The sequence below is a fragment of the Gossypium raimondii genome, chromosome 13 (assembly GCF_025698545.1).
Source record: "Gossypium raimondii isolate GPD5lz chromosome 13, ASM2569854v1, whole genome shotgun sequence".
In the NCBI taxonomy this organism is placed as follows: Eukaryota; Viridiplantae; Streptophyta; class Magnoliopsida; order Malvales; family Malvaceae; genus Gossypium; species Gossypium raimondii.
The window spans coordinates 585,582-606,270 of NC_068577.1; the positions used below are offsets into that span (position 1 = coordinate 585,582).

Genomic DNA, 20,689 nt, shown 5'->3' on the forward strand with positions numbered 1-20,689 from the left:
CTATTAGTAAGTTTATGTGTTGATCATTTAACTTTAAAAATTACAAAATAATCATTAAACTACTTAAAAAATTATTTAAGTCATTGGGTTGTCAATAAAATTTTCAAATAATGCAGTAACATTTTATAATTTTTGACACTGATTGACTATGATATAAATTTACTAATAATGTCGCGATATTCAATAAAATTCATCTTTAAAAAAATTACTATTTTCAAATAAAAAAAAACCCAAAAATGAAATACAAATTCACGAACTCCCATGAGATGACATAGAAAAAGGTTGGTTCATATCCTTTAAACTTGTGGCTTTCCTTTCACAACCTTCAATAATTTCTTCATTTCCCCTTTTCATACGTTTCCATTTCATAGCTTTTGTTTTAGGAAAAAAAATTCAGGAAAGCACTATCCTATTCTTTGTGCTCCTTTGTACAAGTTTGAGCATGCTTTGATTAGATTCGATTTAGGAAAATCTTTTATTTTAGGGTGGAGCTACTGTCAACACCTCTAGTTCCGCTCTGGGTCCACTCATATTTAAAGATAGCATCAGGCGGGCTAATAAGGACCTATTTCCTTAAAATGAAAAATTACACTTTTACCTATTCGAAATCAATAAAATTATAAGTTAGTATATGATAAAATTGTACTTTTTAATTTAGTCAAATTTATAATTAACTCAAATTTTGAAAATCAGAAATCCATGTTAATTCGAATGAATATTCACATCTTTTCACATATTTGATAAAATAATTTCGAACTTGGATGAATGAATCGATGTTTAAACCGGTCTAATTCAGCCATCCTCCATCAACATGCAAGCAATGTTTGATCTGTTCAGATAGTACTATATTGGTTTCTTATGAACAATTGTCTCTTGTCTTGTCCCTAGCAACTTGTAATGCCAAATGAACATTGAATCAATGCATTTAGAACACCTCTGACCCACATCATTTGTTTCTCCATTAATGTTCTTGCACGTTAAAGTTTGAAAGTTAATGTTTGTCGGGCGGCAACAGCTTTAATTGAATTCAAGCATTTTTTAGGCTGTTCAAATCCAACATATTATGTTTCGATTGAAAAATCTTTGGATTGCTTTTATCTTTTTAAGTCTCTATATTTTTCTCGATTGAAACTTAATTCGATTAGTATGGGTATTATTGTCAATATAGAAAGATTTAGATTTGAGTGCGATGAAACGCATTAATTACCCTCCTATATATGAAATAGAGAGGGATTATGAATAGTTCAAGGCATTATTAAAAAAAAAGTATCGTTTTTAATATCATCATAATAAAATTCAAAAACAATTGTTGAGGTAAAACAAAAATCATGACTCACACGATGATAAAGTGTTAAAAAGTCGTTAAATCAAGTGGTGGGGTACGGTCTTACACCTTATCAAGCACAAATGTTCATAGTTCTTTGATAGGTGGTCGTACACTAGGCACAAATACTTCTGCTCTATTAAACCCGTTGCCAGGGATGAAGCTAAAAAATTGCTTTAAGAGGGGCTAGAAATGACTGCTTGCCTCCCCTCCTTTTGCTTGAGTTCTCATCAGAATTAAGAGACAAAACCCCAACTAAGAGCAAAATTGATTTGTTGATGAGTCTGTTGATTTCAGACAAACGGCATTTTGAGTCGGAAATCCCTCAACAAGAATGATCTTTATTTGATTACATGGAATATGAAAAGAGGCATAGTTACAACACACACTCATCACTTCCATCAAATTCAAACCCATTCACAAAATCCATTTCGAAATTTCGAAACTTAATTCCAGTGCAAGAATACACATTCGAGATCATCACATCAGGCTCAGAGCAGTATTCAAACTCCATAAAATCCTTCCACATGGCTGAATCCAAGTCCGTAACATCGTCCGGCGTCCCAGACATCTCTTCATTCGTTTCCTGCTTTACGACCGGAGTTGTCGGGGCCAAATTAGAACGTCGATCATCGTGCCGTTCAATCGGGGCCATGCAAGTTCCCCTAAATTCAGAATCTGACATGATCCAAGGAGCCTTGAACGAATGATTCTTGCAAGTGTGGGCTCCAATGTAAGTGGTTCGATACATTTGGGAACCATCCTCTTCTAATCTTTGAACTTGTTTGATGGCTCGACAACCTTGATCATACTTGTGAGTGCATCTAAAGTAACTCCTGTTTTTAATTGGAGCAAAAAGAGTTAGTGAACTTCCTTTAATGTGGGATGTGCTTTGTCTTGATTAAGACGTGTCACATGATATTTCACAAGCATTGAGTTTTTGCCACTTTTCCATTTCTTTTCTTACTAAACTGTTTCTTTCACTCCATTTATTTACTTACAAGACAAGATATATTGGGACTTTGTTTACAATATCTAGAGTTACAGACAATTATGAGATATCTAAAAATTTAATTTAATATTTTTATAAAATTTTGGAACTTTAAATCTTAAAACCTAAATAATTTTTACATTTACTCTTTCTTATTAAGAAGGATAATTATATGATATACGAAAAGTGAATTTTTTGGTGAATTACAAGAAGAGGATAAAGTCCTAACAATAGCACTACTAGTGTGACTCAAACTCAGGATACACTTGAGACGATGAACACCCTAATTATTTGGCCAACACATGGGGTTCGGGAGGTGAAATTTTTAATTCCATAAGTGATTTTAAAAAGCAGCCATATGTCCTTAATTGATATTTAAAATAAATAATGAACTAAAACAATTTTACCATTAATATATCAAATAATAATCCTTAAAATAATAGTAGTAATAATGAAAAATATAAAAAAAATACCCATGCTAATATTTTTTTTAACATTAATCTCATTAGAAATTCTTATCATATTTGTTATTTTTTGATACAATGCCTAAAACTACCCATAGTCTCTTCCCAACCATTAAATAGGAGGATAATATGCTGAAGCGTAATCAAACTCACATCCTCTTGACAACAATACCAATATCAATTAAATTAAGACTAAATAGATAATTTTTTTAATCAATTTTTTAATTATATGTGTTGAAATGAAATCTCGAACTCCAAGAATGCGAATGATTTAAAAGAAAAAAAATTATATTTTAAAATAAATATCGTTATTACATTTTTAAAAAACAAACCACCCATTGTAATATTTTTTTATATACCCTCAAAGCATCAATTATAAATTTCATCATTACAAATCCTAACTTTTAAACTGTCGGTGCATTTGTTTCATTAATTACAAAACAAAACAGAGAAATAAAATGAATAAAATAAAAATAAAAATAATATAATATATTACCTTGGGTGTTTAGAATTGAGGATATCTTTTTGTCCATATTTCCTCCAACCATGACCATCTTGCGTTGTATCTGAAACAACTGTCCGTGCTTGTTCTGCCCTCCTGCAATAAGCCCCATTTCCATTACAATCCATGTAAGAAATTACAATCCAACATTTAAAAATATTAACAAAGGAAACTAATGTATATATACTTTCTCTTGTAACAGCCTCTCTTGCCCTTAGGTCTCGGTCGGCGGCTCTCACTACAATCTTCAGACTTTACCAGTTGGTCATCGTTAGAAGCTGTTTGGTTGTGGGAAGAAGAAACATTAACTGATGTTAACTCAGTAAGTGTTTGGTTGAAAGATGACAAGATCTTGTCTACAAGCTGATCTTTAGTTGATGAGAGATGATGTTCAGTTTTTTGTTGTTGAGAAGGGTTGTAATTGTTGTTGTGGAGAAGGATTTGAAGCTGGTTGGCATAATCTTGGCCTTCAACAAGTTGTTTTATCACCTTTTTCTTCTTCTTGGTTGATAAATTTTCTGACCAAGCTGAAAGTGTACCCATGGTTTGGTCTTTTTCTTGGTCTTTTTTGCTGCTATTAATGCAGTAAATGTATGTGTTTGTGTATATATGCAAGATATCAAGAAAATGGAGATAAGGAAGGAACTGAAAGGGGGAGGAAAATGTGAGGAATGAGGGGAGAAATTGATGAGAACTTACTTTAAATGGTGACAAAAATTAAAGGTGACGTTTATGCATGATGGAAGCATGATGTCAACATCTCCCCCACTTTTCTTTTGTTAATCTTGGTGTAGGGATTTCTTAGGATAAAATTCGAGATTTCTTTTAATTGAATATTAAAAGTTAAATAGATGATTGAATTATTAAAAAAAATTTATTAAAAATTTTGGACTTTTAAAATTATTGTCGTATGGTCTTTTATGATCGTATCGTTTATACTAATTGAAAGTTTTCATTCAGTTTTGAATGTTACGAACTTGTGAACCAAAATTCAAACAGTATCATTCTCTAATTTTCGATATTGGTCGTTAGATCAACTTGGATTTAAAATATATTTTTCTACTTGTTATTGAGTACTAATCAATCGTACCAATCATTGAATCGTCTTAGAGCTTGTTAGTTAGACTTTAAAAAAAAATTAACAGCCCAATGACTTAAATAAAAACTTTCACATAATTCAAAGACCATTTTATAACTTTTTGAAGTTGAGTAACTAAAACGTAAATTTACTAATAATTTAGTAACTCTGGGTGCAATTTATCTTTGTACTATTAAAATGAATCAAATAAGGTCAAGTTTCAATATAGTTAACATTTCTTGTTTCAAAATTGTTATTTATTGTTTAACGAGTTAATATTTTAAAACTTTTTATATAATAGATTATTTTTATGGTTCGACGACCTTTGAATCAAAATCAAATCAAATTCTCAAACAAACATCTCACATTTAAGATCAAATTTCAACAATCCTTGAAACAAATCATATACTTCGAATATCAAGTATAAATGACCTTTCGATCGAACCAAAAAGAAGAATCAAAAGAATTTTGTTTATGGTCAAGAAATATTTAGAGAAAAGGAAAACAACGTGCTTGTTTTATGAGTCGAAGCCATCGTTTGAACTTTAGAAAGAGTGAAGAAAAGAAGTATTTTATGTATGAAAATTTCAAGTTGGGTCAAAGATTCTTCCTTTATTTCCTATTGTAAAAAACCAGTTGTTTCAAAGAGAAAAGAAGACAGAAAGTGACCAATGAATGAAACTGGTCGTGCATCTCGTTGTAGTAAAATATTGGAAAATAAAAGCATCTCCAACTAATATTTTAATTATTTTTTAAACATCAAATTGGAAGATATTTTTATTAAATAATATAAAAGTAATTAAACAATAATAAGATAAGCATCACATCAATGATTCAATATAAAATCGCGATAATTTTTTAACTCAATGATAAGAGTTTCATGTTACAATTTATCAAAAAAAAAATTAATGAATTTAGAACACTTTGGAGGAGCGGTATGTTTACCTGTGATTAGTGTAAACACAGTAATGATGATGAGATTAGATACTATAACGCGTGACAAAAATAAAGCTAAACGCATATCCAAAGTCACCTTTAGTTTAAGTTATTATACATATATTGGAAATGTCAACCCTAACTAGTTGCAGTAACATATTATCGATGACTACTATTAGTCATAATTGCTATTGTTTGTAAAACAGTAGATGGATTAGATCTTGAGGAAATCAAACATTTAATTAATTTTTAAGAGAATTATTTATAAAAAAATTATTAAAATAATAATTATTTATAATAATTAGTAATTCGATAGTTTTTCTTTATAATAATTAATGCTAATAATTCATTTTTGAGATCATTATTATTTTTGTTATGCCTTCTTTCGACTTTGGATACGTGACAAAACAACAGGACATTTGAGGAATATCTCTTCGATTAGTGTCGATCGACTAGTCACCAAGAGATAAAGTGGCTTAGAAGGCTTGGTTCTAGTCGACCTTCCTTTTTCTTTGAAAGAGTCCTAGTCGATCATCCTTGCGAGATAGTCACTTACTTTCTACGAAAAGTTTTCGTTTGGCACCTACTCTTCTGTTTTGAACAAGACTCTTTAGGCCACCAAACCCCCCGTGGGTCTAATCACTTTGAAAGGGTCCTAGTCGATCATCCTTGCAAGATAGTCACTTCCTTTTTCTTTGATAGAATGCATTCCATTACAAAGATACTTACAAGTTCACCTCGTTAGTACCACCAAACACAGAACCTCCTCTATATGTAGCCACCATATTGCTCTCATATCTTTCCTTTGCATTCTCAACCCCTTTGCTTAATTCCTAGCACTCTCCGCTCTCACTAGGTGAACTGGCCAATTCCGTTAGCACCACCACATCCTCCTACGTATCTCGTCCCTTGTTGATCCCAACATTAAAAATTTTAAATTTCAAGACAAGGTGATATCTGTGAGATGAAAGAATGTTTTAATTTCAATTTTATAACCTAATATGTTATTGGATTAGAAATTTATTTAAAGGCAATAATAATAATTAAAAATTTTATCACTTATGTATGCATGGAAAGTACATATTTAAAACATGAAGGTTAGTTTAAAAATAAAATACAATAAAAATAAAATGCACCTCGAATAATATAAATTATTTTAATTATGAAAAGATATTTTTGCAATTTTCTTAACCGAATTGGTGTTTCATTAACTCGTGACACCAATTTAATTAAAACTTAAATAATAATATAAATAATAACAACGACAACAAATCCTTAAATATTAGTATCATTTTCCTAAGTAGTGGAATATTTTAATTTTACTCAAATAATTGTTTGATATATATATATATATAATACAAGTTAAAAAATCGAAAATCGATCCGAGGTGTTTGGGATATAAATTAATACAAGTTAAAAATCGTAGTTAACTGAATTAAATTGAATTCTATTTTATTTAATTTAAATTTTTATGATGTTAAACAAATATTTTACATTTAAAATAATAAGAATAGCTTAGAATTTCTCTATAAAATATTTTTCAAAAACAATCATATAAGAGTTATTGATTAATTTTATTGACATGAATAATTATTAACTTTTAGAAATATTTATGAAAGGACTTTGATATTTCGTCAAATAATCTAAAAAAGTCATAAAAGTTTAATTTTCAAAATAAGCGCAAAAAATCAAAACCCAAAATTAGTATGGAAAAATTGAAAACCGAATTGAATTAAATTATTAAAGATGGTTAAAAATTTCAAAATACTCAGACTGAATTAAACCGAACTCACCCTTAACTATTAATAATTAAATAAGTATTTAATTAATAATTTATTTATATAAATTAATTTACGACAACTTTCAATAACTTCTTAATCTAACAACAAAAACATTATATTATGAGACATAAGAGCTCGGATTCAATACCGAGCAATCTTATGCCCCATCCGAGTTATCAAAAAAGAAAAAAACGCAGATATAATTGTAATTTGTAAGAAACATTTAAAAATAAATTTTAATTTTTTAATATAATTTAATATTTAATTTAAGCCTATATACGTATGGGACTTTCCCTTTTACGTGGGTACTGCACAAATGGGCTTAAAATGAATTTTGATGCTTATTTTACCCAATACACCTAACACTATAACCATTATACATTGCACAGCATGTCAACAGTGGATGCTAAGGTGTAGATATGCTTATTCACCACGAGGTGGGGTGTGATGCTTGTTCACTTCATTTTATAATTATGTAATTGGAATTGTTTTTCTTCATGCTAAGGTGTAGATATACTTATCATGAGCAATCGTTTATATGAGAACACTCGTGATAAGAGAATTATCATTGCTGTCGGTGATAGATACCCTAATTACAATGAAAAATATCTGTTAAACCACGAAGATGCTAGAGTTGAATTAGGTTGGATGGGTTGTATAAAATTTTAAACTGTTCGTAATAACTTTTATATGATTTTGGGTTTTGGGTTTTTCTTTAGGCGAAATGAGATTTGTTTTATTTTTCTTTTTTATATTAATTCAACTCTTACAAGGACTAAATTTTGATAAATTAAAAGTAAACGGAGTAATATTTGAACTTTTATAAAGTAGAGGGGCAAAATCAGAATTAAACCCCAGAAAAGGATTGAAGAGGTGAGGAGAGCTAATATCGACCGTGGATGAGAAGTGAGAAAACAATCGGAGGGTTCCAAACAATTGCTTATATATAGAAAGAGAAAATAAAAAACATTGAAAATGGCGCATTAAATCAATCAAGAACATTCCACCTGTTAGATAGCAAATAGAATCGAAAGTACGAGAATTCTGTCGCAATTTGTTCTTTAAAAAGGTTAGGCTTTCGAAATCGGATTTGAAAGGGATCAAAGAAATGGCAGGGGAAGGTTCCATGTTCAAGTTTCTCAAGCCTAGGCTCCGTCCACAGCCTATTGACATCCAGGCCGCCGCCGCGTGGGGCGTCGCTGCCACCACCACCGCTCTCTGGCTCATACAGGTAAATTTCTTTCTTTTGAACGGTTATTATTGTATTAGATTAGATCCATATGAAAATCTTTTTTGATTTGTTATTTTAAAAATTCTGCCTTGGAATAGATCTTTGATTCAATTGATGTTAATGATATGTTATTTAGTTTTTGGCCTATTAACCTTTAATTTCTTAAGACTAGTATCATCTTTGAATGTAGGGTTCAAATCATTATTATGGCTATGCCGATATATAAATTGTTTAATTATGGTTTTAGTCCTTCTACTATGTTGAAATTTAAATCTTAGTGCTCTATTTTGGTAGAATTTTATCCCTCTCTACGTTTATGCTATTATTTGTAGCTCCGTACTGATAGCACTATTAGTTGCTGCTGTTAAAGTGATCATGTGAAAGTAGAGAGATTGAATCTTAATTTTCAGCATAATTAGGACACTAAAACCATAATTATACCCTATTAATAAGAAATTTTGGATTTTCCTGTGGAACATAGAGACTCAAAAACTTGCATGAAAGAGTTGGTCCTTGGAAATGGTTCCAAAATAGGGGATTTCAAGTGGGATAACATTAATCAAATTAGGGGCAAAACCAAATTTTTTTTTAAAGATGGTCAGAGTTAAGTTTTATACTTTTATAATAGCTAAAGTGCAATTTCACAATGTTAATAGTTTATATCTTTATAAATTTTCAAAGATTAATTCAAAATTTTATCATTTTTTGGGGACCAAATATAATTTTACCATTTACTAAATTAAAATATTGTAAAACTTAAAAGGACCAGAGGTAAAATTTTACATTTTAGAGGCAGGCCCCTGTCAGCACCTGGCGCCGCCTCTGAATCAAATGATAAGAAAATAAAATCACCTTTGTATTTTTGGAGTATTTAAAACATAGACAGGAACTTGTGAAGCTTTGAATGTGGATATGATTTTTCATCAGGGTGTTATTGCAATTGATTAGAGCACAGATTCTCCTTTATGATCATGTTTTGATTCAGAATGATTTAACATCATCATTTACGTATTGCTCATTATTGTTTTTTAGAGGACTGAACTGCTTTTGTTTATCAATTAATGGATTCTTAACAGTTATTTTTTAGGAATAATATGATTCTTGGGCCCTAAACTTGACAATTAGATTCATTTTGGTCCCTGAACTTCGGTTCTGTTAAAATTTGATGATGTGATCAGTATTCTTGAAACATGGCTAGAGGGTTGGTTGGATCGATTGTAATATTAGTCTAAACAAAGGAATTGAATCAATTGAATTGAAAACTTCTCAATTTGAAAAACTAAAAAACTGAAACAAAAACCAGTAGTTTATCAGATTGAACAGGTTTAGTAATTGTTGGCGTAGCAATTGAATCGATCAAATTGATTGAATCGGGAATTATTAGTTTGACCGGTTCAACCAATAGTTCGATTATTAGAACATTGCATGTGACATTCTGAAGTTGTGCGAGTGTCACTTCACCAAACTTTTATAGTTTTCAAGTTTCAGGATCAAAATGAATCTATTTGTGAAATCCAAATACCAACGTAGACCCAGTTGCCAAGTTCAAACACTAAAAATTATATTACCTCTATTTTTAATTTGTTGATAAGGTTTTGATTGAATACTGATAATTGTTTTCCTTTCATTAGGGATTACAGTTGTTGATGAGTTTTTGAATGATTAGCTAATGTATTTGGTATTTACTTTTTCTATTTTTCCTTTTGCCAGCCATTTGATTGGTTGAAGAAGACCTTTTTGGAGAAACCAGAGCCGGAAGAGAGGTGAATGTCTCTTTAAATTCTTAGAACGCTTCGAGATTTTGTTTATATTGTCTACGAGAGAATGATGAAAAGAGTGAAACTTGAATGATGATAATAATGTAGTATAACTTTGTGGTTTATTGATATGAGAATATGGTCTCTTTTGGCATCAGTTCCTTGAAGATGAGTACATTTGAAAGAGCTTTATAGTTTTCCCAAACTTGACAATTTTTATTATTGGTACTCGTTAGTTTCTAAATTTGGTAACTTTTTTAATTATAGTTTCTGCGATGACTTATCACTTTGAGATTATCTCACGTCATCATTTAATTTTTATGTTGGTATAATATCAGAATGTTGCATCATCACATTGGCCAAAGTCACGAAATATTATCATTGATCAAAAGAAAATTTAGAGATTAAATTAAAATATATTGTCAAATTCAAGAATTAAAATATTATTTAAATCTGAATCTATTATTTGTAAAAAAAATTATATATTCATTAATTGCATAAATCTATTATGAATGATAATTAAAATATTCAAATAGAAATAATATTTGAAATTTTTATATCTGAATCCTCGTGTGATTCCTATTTGTTGTCGCTTGTTGCAACCCAAAATAAACCATAGAGCAAGAACACAAACTTTGAAAGTGGTTGGATTCCAATTTAATTTTTTTATTTATTAATTAAATTTAATCTTCAATCTTTTAGAAATGATAAATCATTTTTCAATGAAAATATTGACAAAAATATTTATTTTTAATTATATTAACATGACAGTTAGCATGATAATTCACGTCTATTTTATATGTCACGTTAAAAGTAATTTAAAAATTATAAAATATTTAAAAGAAAATAAGTTAAAATATTTATATAACGAGTCAAAAAAATCATATAAGTACACTAGATTATAATGCGGAATTATCATATTTAAATATTTAAATATTTAAATATTTACTTGACATTTCCATTAAAAACAAATACAAATAAACCTTAAGAGCTTTTAACTACTTATTATTTCAATAAAGAATAGTTAGTAGAAAAGGTAACACAAAACCAATAAAAAGCAAATGAAACAAAAGCAACATTTAGAAACCTTAAAAAGGGCAGCAAAAGACCAAAACTCGTCTTCAACATGGTCAAAACCATTATGCAAGTGCTGTCTGTGAGGGGATCATCCAATCCCAATGTAACCCAAAAACTTGTTTCTAACAATAGGAAGAAACAAGGGTTCATTTTTTGTCTTCATGTTTCCATCTATCTATCTATCTATGATTTGACATTTTCATTACAGAACAACCCAAACTGGTTGTTTTGAAGCACAAATCTGTTCTTGAATGACTACAGTTTTCAACATGCTGGCCGCATCACTGCAGGCCTCGACTTCACTTGGTCGACGTTCCTGCTACCGACTGGTTCGTAAGGAATGATATGAATCCCGTTTCGAAGCGAAAACGTAAGTACCTTTAAACAAGCACCACATCTTAGCTGATGGAACCTCTTTTCGGAAAGTTGAAAATCAGTAGGTAACTCCAATGGTTTGAAGCAATGATAACATGTTACGAAAGGCGCTCCACCGGCCATGGCCCAACAATGTCGCTTAACTGAATTATGTTTCTCCTTCGGGTACCTCTTAGACTTGTGATCACCAGATATAAATTTGTGGCTCCAACGAGAAAAATCGGACTCGAAATATCTTTGGGGACTAGAGGGGTAATAGTTGTTGCAATTATAACAACTATGACCGGAGTGATGTCTATAAAATCCCCGGTTATGTGGAAACATCGGAGGAGGCAACTGTTCTGATCTTGGCCATGCTCGAGGATAAAAATTTTCTTCCTCAGGATAGGAATATGTAGGAAAATGCTTTTGCCTACAAGGTATATCAATGGAAGCCCTTCCTCGAGATATTCTTCCGTTTAGATTGCATGTTTTGCTAATTTGATCCTGCAGTTCGTGCACCATTCGTAACAGTTTCATGTTCTCGTGTTCACGGTACTCCTGGAACTCATCGTGTGAAGGGCCAGCGTTTTCGTAAGCCCTTTGAGAGAAAGGTATTTGAGACCGATATTCATCTCTCACTCGTTTGGTCTGGTTTCTGGGAAGACGCTGATGCATTGCAGGTTCTGAGGCTTCATCTCGATGCCATTTGCTGGATTTCGTAGTGCCATAACGCTTCTTAGCGGATAAATTTAACGAGCGGTTTCTTGCATTACAAGTCATCAAGCCATTGGCAAGCATTTTATCCCTTTTTAGCGTTTCTTCTGGAACAAGGAATTGATCATCCATTCCATCATATGAAGACATACTACCATCATAAGCATGAGAGGTTCTTGTGGCAGTGGATTCAAGATCTGGATCACTGAGCTCCGAACTAGGGCTGAAATAATCCAGGGTTCCGAGAGAATCTATAGAGCTTACATGGTCAAAACCTCGATGTTCACTTCTCCAAGGTTGCTCCATATGTTCATTAGGAGAAGAGAAAAAATTATCTGATGAAGTGACTTCCCCTGCTGCTTCTCGTGCAGCACACAGGTCGTCAAAGCTCGATCCTCGGATGTTGGAAGCGGTCTTGTTAGTAGTCTTCAATTCCAAATATGCACCTTCTAACCGCAATGTCTTGTTGTTTTCCTCTGCTTCAATAGAAACTTTGCAATGTTCCGAAGGTTCCAACTGCAACCGTCTGCTTCCATTTTGCAGCCCTTCATTCCGTCCATTTTCATCGAGCTTTTCACGTTTATAATCGGTATCACCGGACTTATTTTGATCATTATAATGCCCTCCAATGGATAAGTTCTCATCAATTTTCCCACTTCGAGAGCCAATTTCACGACTCAAGTGAACCTCTTGAGGAGACGAGCTGCGAGATTCTCCATCTTCAGACACTTGAACCAATATATCCGAACCAGCAGCTGGTGTTTCTTGCAAGAAGGACTTGTTTTCAACAATACCTTTTCGGTTTTTGGCTGCAAACACGAAGAAACTAAAATAAGGAGCAAAATCAGGAAGGTAATCCTCCATTATCCATGAAAGATAGCCTAGCTATATAAGCCTCTCATTAATGTTTAACCATTCTGCGTAAGTGATATACATCAAAGCTAAAGTTGAACCTCGAGAGCACGAGTCCAAGTTGAGATTCAAATACGAGCATTTGTGAGTTCCATATTCCGAAAGATACTTACCTGCAAGAATCGTATCGCATCCTCCGCACTTATATACGGGAACATCTTCTACTTCAGGAAGAAGCAACCGACATTTTGGACATCTAACTAATCGAACTCTAGGAGCTGTTCCTATAGCCATATTGCTCCAGATAACTATTACTTCTGCAACAATCAACTGTGCTTTTGCAATAACAATAATCTCCCGCAGTCTGCAAGCGGAAGAAAACAATAAAACTTTACATGTATGCCGACCAGATGAAACATAATGGAACATGTTCAAAGTCATTTCTCAAAAGGGTTTTAGCTGCAATTGCCATACAAATGAGCGAGAAGAACAAATGGAAATAAAATCATGGATCTATGACTTTAATGATTAACCAAAAAGGAAAAACAAAGCAAAACAAAACACCCATCAATTCTAACATGCATAGTATAATGCTCATATTAACAGCAGCTAGAAAAAAAAATCATGGAAAGAGGTAAAAAGATGGAGATTGAGAGAGTCAACAATAATAACCTTTAGATTCAGATGAAAAGGGCTAACCCAAAATGGGTAGAAAGAGTGTTAGTTTGAAGGCATTAAAGGAAGAAGGTGGGAAGGAAATGAGTAGGGAAATGGAAACAGTGTGTGTATGTCTGTCTATCTGTACATATGGAGGTGGTCTTTGAGGTCTTCAGTTTTACATGGAAGGAAAAGGAAAAAAGAAAGTTAAAGGTATTTGGTGTTTGGGTCTTAATTTCTTGCTATTTACGGAAAAGTTTAGTAGATTGAGGGTGAGAGAACCATTTATGGTTGTGTCTGGTTTTTTCCACTGGTCTGAAGTCTGAACAATGAAGATGGGAGGGAAAGTGACACTGAACGTGGGATGTGGTGTTGGTTTTGTCTTTATACGTGGCTACTTTTCATACCTCTCTTGTCTTTAGTATATTTGAAAGACAAAAAATCACTCCCGTTTAATTAATAACGCGTAATTAATTTGTTGGCAAATTGCAACAAAAGTCACTATAAACTATTACTAAATTTATGTTTTGGTCATTCATCTTTAAAAAGTTACAAAATAGTCATTGGACTATTAAAAAAAAATTATTTAAGTCATTGGACTGTTAAGGTTTTGTTTTTTTGTTTTCAATTCAGCTAGCGAGCTCTAAGTAACTATTCTATAATCAATAGGTCGATCAATATCCAACGACAAGTAGAACATACCTTACCTTAGATCCAAGTTGATCTGACGTTCCGTATTAAAGATCAGATAAGAAAATTGTTTGGATTTTAGTTCACAAGTTCGTGATGTTCAAAATTGTTTCATGAAAAAAAATAAATTGTAGAAGAGAAGAGAAGAGAAATGAGAATTTTCGATTAGTGCAAGCGGTGCGAACTGAAAAGACCATACAATATCAATTTTAATAGTTCAGGGACTTAAATGAAAACTTTTGAATAATTTAGTGATCATTAGTAATGTTTTTTTGAAGCATGGATTTTTCGAATCAACTCATTATGAATTTAAAATAATTTAAATTTTATTAATTTTTTAATTACAATAACAGAGCCTGAACAAGAAACGCAACTTGAATCTATGCTACACCTGAAATAGTGAACATTTTTTACTATCAAGCAATCACATGAGGTTCAAATTTTAATTTTTTTAAATTCAAATTATTTTTATTTTATGTGAATTCGAATTTGAATTAAATATATTTGAATTATTATTTTTTTATAATTAAATAAATTGAAAATTTGAAGTCAGGTCAAATTGACCGACCAAATTTATGACTGCATTATTTTCCTTTTTTTTTTTTTGGTAGTAGTCCTTTTTGGTTTATGAATACTTTTCGAAATTTGCGGCTTGCGTTGCGCTCTCACGTTAAATGTATAAACGAATTGCCGTTTTAAGAGTCAATTTTAATTTTAATTTTTATATTTTTTCACACTGAGTTTATAGTTTATATTCGGGATTTGTGACTATCATTTTAACTTGAATCTAGTTTCTTCCTTTAAGAGTGTAATGTATTTTACCATTACACCCAACCACTTGTTGAGAAAAAGTACGATAAAAAACTCATAAAATGGACAAATTAATCAATGTACATTAACTCAAAAGCAAATCTGTCATTCTATTTAAAACTCCATCTATTTCTAATACTAAAAATTGGTCTTTGTATATCAAAATGAAACACACATAGCACACAATGTATAACTATTTAGTTATTTAATCAAGAACGTCGATTTTAATAGTAAAATAGATGAAATTTTAATAAAAAAGATTAGTTTGCTCTCGGATCTAATGTACGAGGGATAATTTACTCATTTTTGATAAATGAGACAAAATGCAATCTTACTCTTAATATAAAAACTTTTATGATACTTTTACCCTATGGAACAATAAGTTGAAACATAATGTGATATCCAAAAAATTAAATATTTAACCATTTATATAAGACAATCAACAATAATTGATGATTAGTGTTTTTGGATGTTATGCTTTGTGGAATGTGATTATCGAGAGAGTTATTTTACATTATTTAGTATACATCATAAAATATTGATTAAAATTTGAGAAAATTACATTAATACATTTGGTTTAGAATTTATGAAATTACTTTTATTAAATAAAATAAAATATTTATATATAATAATAACTTTTTAATATTAACAATTATTATTAAATAGTTCATAATAATAATTAAAAATATCATTTTAATTAACAACAAAAACATTTAAATTGTTAGAGTCTCTTTCAACATTTTCTTTATTTTCTTCCATGTAAAACTTTTTTAGAAAGTTTAAATTTTCAAATTTTCTTAAAAAGTAATTAATAAAATATATATTTTCTATCATGCTCAATTCATGTTTCACGTTATATTTATATTATTTTCTTGAATTATTATGTTATGCACTCATAGTTGTGGTGCAGCTTTTAAAAAAATGCCATATATTTTATTTATTATTAAATATAAATTAAGGATTTTGAGAAAATTTAAACTTTATCCATTCATGAAATTAAAAATGTATATTATCAAAAACAAATTGATCATTTCATTAAAAATTTCGTCTATTTATATGGTTAAAAATCAACATAGTTGACAAAATAACCATAAAGTAACGCGTGGTATATCTCAAATTGATGTACACAGACCATGTTTTAACAGTAAAATTGGATACAAAGTTTAGCAGAAGGGTTACTTTGCTTTTTGATCTAAGGTATAAAGAATATTTTGCCCTTCTTTTAGTAAACGGTGTAAAATGCAATCTAGCTACTTTTACTTTTTATAGGATTTGAATCAGACCAAACCAACTAAAGTACCTATTCAAAGAATGGCTTTAAATTTATTAGAGCAAGAATCGATGCAAATTAATTAAACCGGCTAAAAAACTGATTGAACAGAATTTTTTATTTTCAATATTTTTTAAAATTTTAATAATTTTTTATTCAAATTGATTGAATCGACTAAACCGATAATCTAACCAATTCGGGCACAGATTGAATTCATTTGTTACCGTTGGAAATCCATTCCCCCACCAATCTCCACCATCATGTAACACATAATATAAATTTAAAATTAAATAATCACAATAAATTATGAAACATATGAGAGATTATTTGAGATATGATTAAAATATATGAAAAACAATTAAAACATGTCATGTCTTAAAATAATATGCGTACACACTAAAAAAACATTATTAGTATGTAAAGTTTAATATAAATTTAAAAATATGATTATTTTAGATTCTTTTATTTCAAAATTTTGAAATAATAATTCTCTTTATATTTTCCTTGTTTTTATTTTATTTTATTTTATTTAAACAATATCATTATAGGTCCTAATCATATCTACTCTTTTTTGAAATATCAAATTTAAACATTTTTACCCTGTCGATTTTGAAATATTAAATTTAAATATTTGTACCCTGTCGAAGTAAGGAATCATGGCATGTATGTTTGGAATAGATTCTCAGAACATGGAGTGTGAATCGATCCCATGTTTGAATTGAAATTGAAATACTGATGCAAGTTCTTCTCTTCTGAATTAGATGATACCTAGAATTACCCATAGTCTCTCCTCAACTCATAAATAGGAGGACACTGCGCTTCAGTACACCCAAACTCACATTCTCCTCTATTGACCATAATGCCCATACTAATTAAGCTAATACTCAATCGGTAATTTCTTTGTTATAATTGAACGAATTTTTTTTTAAAAAAATCAACCAATTATAATTCTACATGTGTGATGTATTAACAAAAAATAGTTAAAACCTCTCACTTTTGAATTGTAATTTTTATAAAATTTTTCAACCAGAATTAATAATTACAAATACTAAAATTAAGTTAGTTGAATTGACTTATTGGTAAAATATTTGTTTTATTCAACTAAAGTTATGCATTTTATGAGAGTTAAAATGTAATTTCATCCTTGTATTGGTTTATATCTTGACAGTTTCCAAAAGGACTAAATTGAAATTCTAACATTTTTGTGAGGCTAAACCATAATTTTATCATATATTAACTTAATATTTTATAAAATTCAGGAGATTAAAGCAACAATTAGAAAGATATAAATCCCAACGTGTTTAAGCACATATTTTTTCTTTAGTTTAAAATTTTGAAAAATTATAAATAAAAGTTAATTATATTATACTATAAAGTCTAGTCTTTGTCATAAATTATTCAACTTTTGCAGCCGACAATATAAAGAAAAATTTGTTCCTCCAACAATCACTTTCTTTTATAATTAGAAAATTGAATTTTGATTTTCAAAGCCCTTAATATTTCCAACAAGTTGGTGGAAATTTCCAAATCATCCCTTTATTATAAAGATTTGTTTGATTTAGTCTCTATATTATTAAATGAGTTGATTTAGTCCATGTACTATTAAAACTATCAAATAAGGAAAATTGGAAAATACTTAACATTTACTATATAAAAAATGTCATTTATTGTTTCGTATTTTTAAATTTTTACGGTTTTGTAAATGAAATCTTGTGTTTTGAAAAAAAATATTTTCAAGATATTTTTTATATTGTTAACTTTGTTACAAATTAGACAGACTTGAATTTTTTGATGGTATAGAGACTAAATTTATTTAATAATAGAAATTTTAATTTGGTCCAGTCCTATAATACAAGGAGCTCACGGAGCAAACACAATAAATTTGATGCTAATCTATGAAGTTTTGAAAATTAAAGTATGCAATTATAAAATGATACATGCCTAGTTGACTATGTCAAAATGGAAAGTAAATGGGATAAATCTCAAAATTATACATACATGAACTTTGATTCAATATGCAGTTGTATACATCAACTTTATTTTGGTGCAATTATAGGCGTGAAATGCTAAGCGTGGTTCAAATGTATATTTAAAACTTTAATTTTGATTTAATCATACACATTTAAAGAAATAAATACATAATTTATTTTATAATAATTATTTATGTATGCAGTATATAAACATAAAATGATGTTATATCAAGAATCATGTTAATAATTTACAAGAATTGGATCAAATTAAAATTTCATGTATATGATTGCACATTAAACCATAGTTCATATATAATTTTGAAATTTATCCATAAATAAATGAGTTAAATTTTAATTGGATTCAACCTCTCTTTTGCATATTATAATTTATTCATGGAGCTTCACAAAAAGCATAATCGTAATCAAAATCAAGATTATGGAGTTTAAAATGATAAAGCTTTTTGAAAATCGTGATATTTTAGATTTAAATTTAGTAGGTTTCATGATAATAACTTGATTAGAAATTTTCAGTTGGAATAATTTGTCCACTTCAATTGTACAAACTATTAAAAAAAACCATAAATATAAAAATATATATTCAACCATAAATTTGTATTGATTCATAGATCAATCGATCCAACTATTTATTTCCAACTGACACCTCAATTAGAAGTGTCCATCAGCCGTGCAGTATGCATGGGTATCTGCACAGCTCACTCCCGATCAAGCAAGCATCGAATTCTTCGAAACCGTGCAGCATTTGTAAGGAGACATTTTTTCAAAGTGAGGCATAAGAACATTCGGATTCTTTGTGGTCCCTCAAATCTCCATGCAAGCAACCATAAAGGATCATGTTGGTTCCAAGAGATCTTCCTTAGTTCGTTATATGCACTCTTAACAGTGAAGTCACCATCAAATGATTGCGAAGTAGGTCCCAATTCCATGAGTTGTCATCCATCATATAGTGTGCACAACACCGCTAAGTTATACCTTCATGAAGCAGGGAAAGCGCTATCGAGGGCGGAACTTGAAGGTGTTCTGGTTTTTGTTGAACCTTTTTTGTTTCATGTCAATGGGACCTTATCCAATTGGGAATGGTGGGAAAACAAAGTTTGCCATTTTGATCCATTTGTAAAGGCAAATCACTTGGCAGTGGGGATTTCGCAGTTGAGTGGCAAGGGCTACAGAACTTTTATTTATAGTTGAGATTCGAAGATTCAACAATATAATAATATTAAATTTTATATTTTTGAAACTTTAAAATATGTAGTAGTTTATCTATATTGAAATTTTGAGAGTTAATGATATTTGTGAAAATTGTCATTGTTGAGAAATTTAAATTCTTGGTGTTATTTTGTTGGGTTGAAGTTATTGATGTTAGATGTATGTATGTGTGTGTTGTATGGTAGATATTGTATATGGTTGATATTTTAAGTTCTATGGAATCTGGCTCTTTTTGAAGTAAAAGATTGAGGTCAATTTGTTGAGTTGAAATATGTAAGAGATGGCATTTGAAATTTATGATTCCTATTTGTGGAGCAAGATGAATGTATGATTTGGTTAAGGTTGAATGCCTTTGTATGTGATGTTTGAAATGTGGTGCTAATGAGGGCTATGTTGGTTAGGTTCTTTGATTGTATGAAATTGACATGTTTTGACTTGTTTTGAGGTGTATTTGATGACATTTATGGAGTGGTTATAGGCTTGGTTTGGTAGCCAAGGTAGGTGTGAAATTTGCCTTGTTTTGGAAGCAAAAATTGGTGTACATGGCCAGGGATACAGGCTGTACAAGGCCTACCCACACGGCCATGTGTCTTAATGATTTTAGATGTAGGGCACACATGATCTAAGACACAACCAGTGACATGGTCTTGTGACCCAACAAAAAATGCACACACTAGCAGTCACACGGTCATGTGATCTTAATTTGAATATACACACGGGCAGACACACGGTCGTGTGTCTCAACTTTGAATGTCTACACGGTTTGGGCTGTTACACACAACCATGTGTCCTTTATTTTCAAAATTTTGATCTTTTTCCTAACTTTTCCGTTTCGTTTCAAATTGACCCCAGAATGTTTCCAATTTATTTTTAGGGCCCGTAAACTTAGTTTAAGGCCTGTAAGTGTATGTTTATTGTGAATTGATTGTGAATTGATTAATTGTAATTATATGGAATAATTGCTTTTAAGTAGTGTTAAATGTTTGAAATGTTATCGTAATACT

General features: G+C 30.3%; 2 protein-coding genes and 1 long non-coding RNA gene across 3 annotated transcripts; 1 reads left to right on the forward strand and 2 right to left on the reverse strand.

The window, feature by feature from the left end:
* Window positions 1-1,580: 1,580 nt before the first annotated feature.
* LOC105782571 (WRKY DNA-binding transcription factor 70) lies at window positions 1,581-3,956 on the reverse strand. The gene is made up of 3 exons (XM_012607389.2): window positions 3,469-3,956; window positions 3,276-3,377; window positions 1,581-2,160 (listed from the first exon to the last, which is right to left on the reverse strand). The coding sequence occupies exons 1-3, from the start codon at window positions 3,822-3,824 to the stop codon at window positions 1,701-1,703; spliced, it is 918 nt and encodes a 305-aa protein (XP_012462843.1). The 5' UTR covers window positions 3,825-3,956; the 3' UTR covers window positions 1,581-1,700.
* A 3,998-nt stretch (window positions 3,957-7,954) lies between these two features.
* On the forward strand, window positions 7,955-10,221 carry LOC128035980 (uncharacterized). Its single transcript, XR_008192691.1, has 2 exons — window positions 7,955-8,307; window positions 10,018-10,221. It is a non-coding gene; the product is annotated as an uncharacterized LOC128035980 (long non-coding RNA).
* An 821-nt stretch (window positions 10,222-11,042) lies between these two features.
* Window positions 11,043-14,070, reverse strand: LOC105782568 (protein ENHANCED DISEASE RESISTANCE 4). The gene is made up of 3 exons (XM_012607385.2): window positions 13,737-14,070; window positions 13,238-13,428; window positions 11,043-13,021 (listed from the first exon to the last, which is right to left on the reverse strand). Exons 2-3 carry the CDS (start codon window positions 13,356-13,358, stop codon window positions 11,406-11,408), a joined length of 1,737 nt encoding a protein of 578 aa, XP_012462839.1. The 5' UTR covers window positions 13,359-13,428; window positions 13,737-14,070; the 3' UTR covers window positions 11,043-11,405.
* Window positions 14,071-20,689: the final 6,619 nt, after the last annotated feature.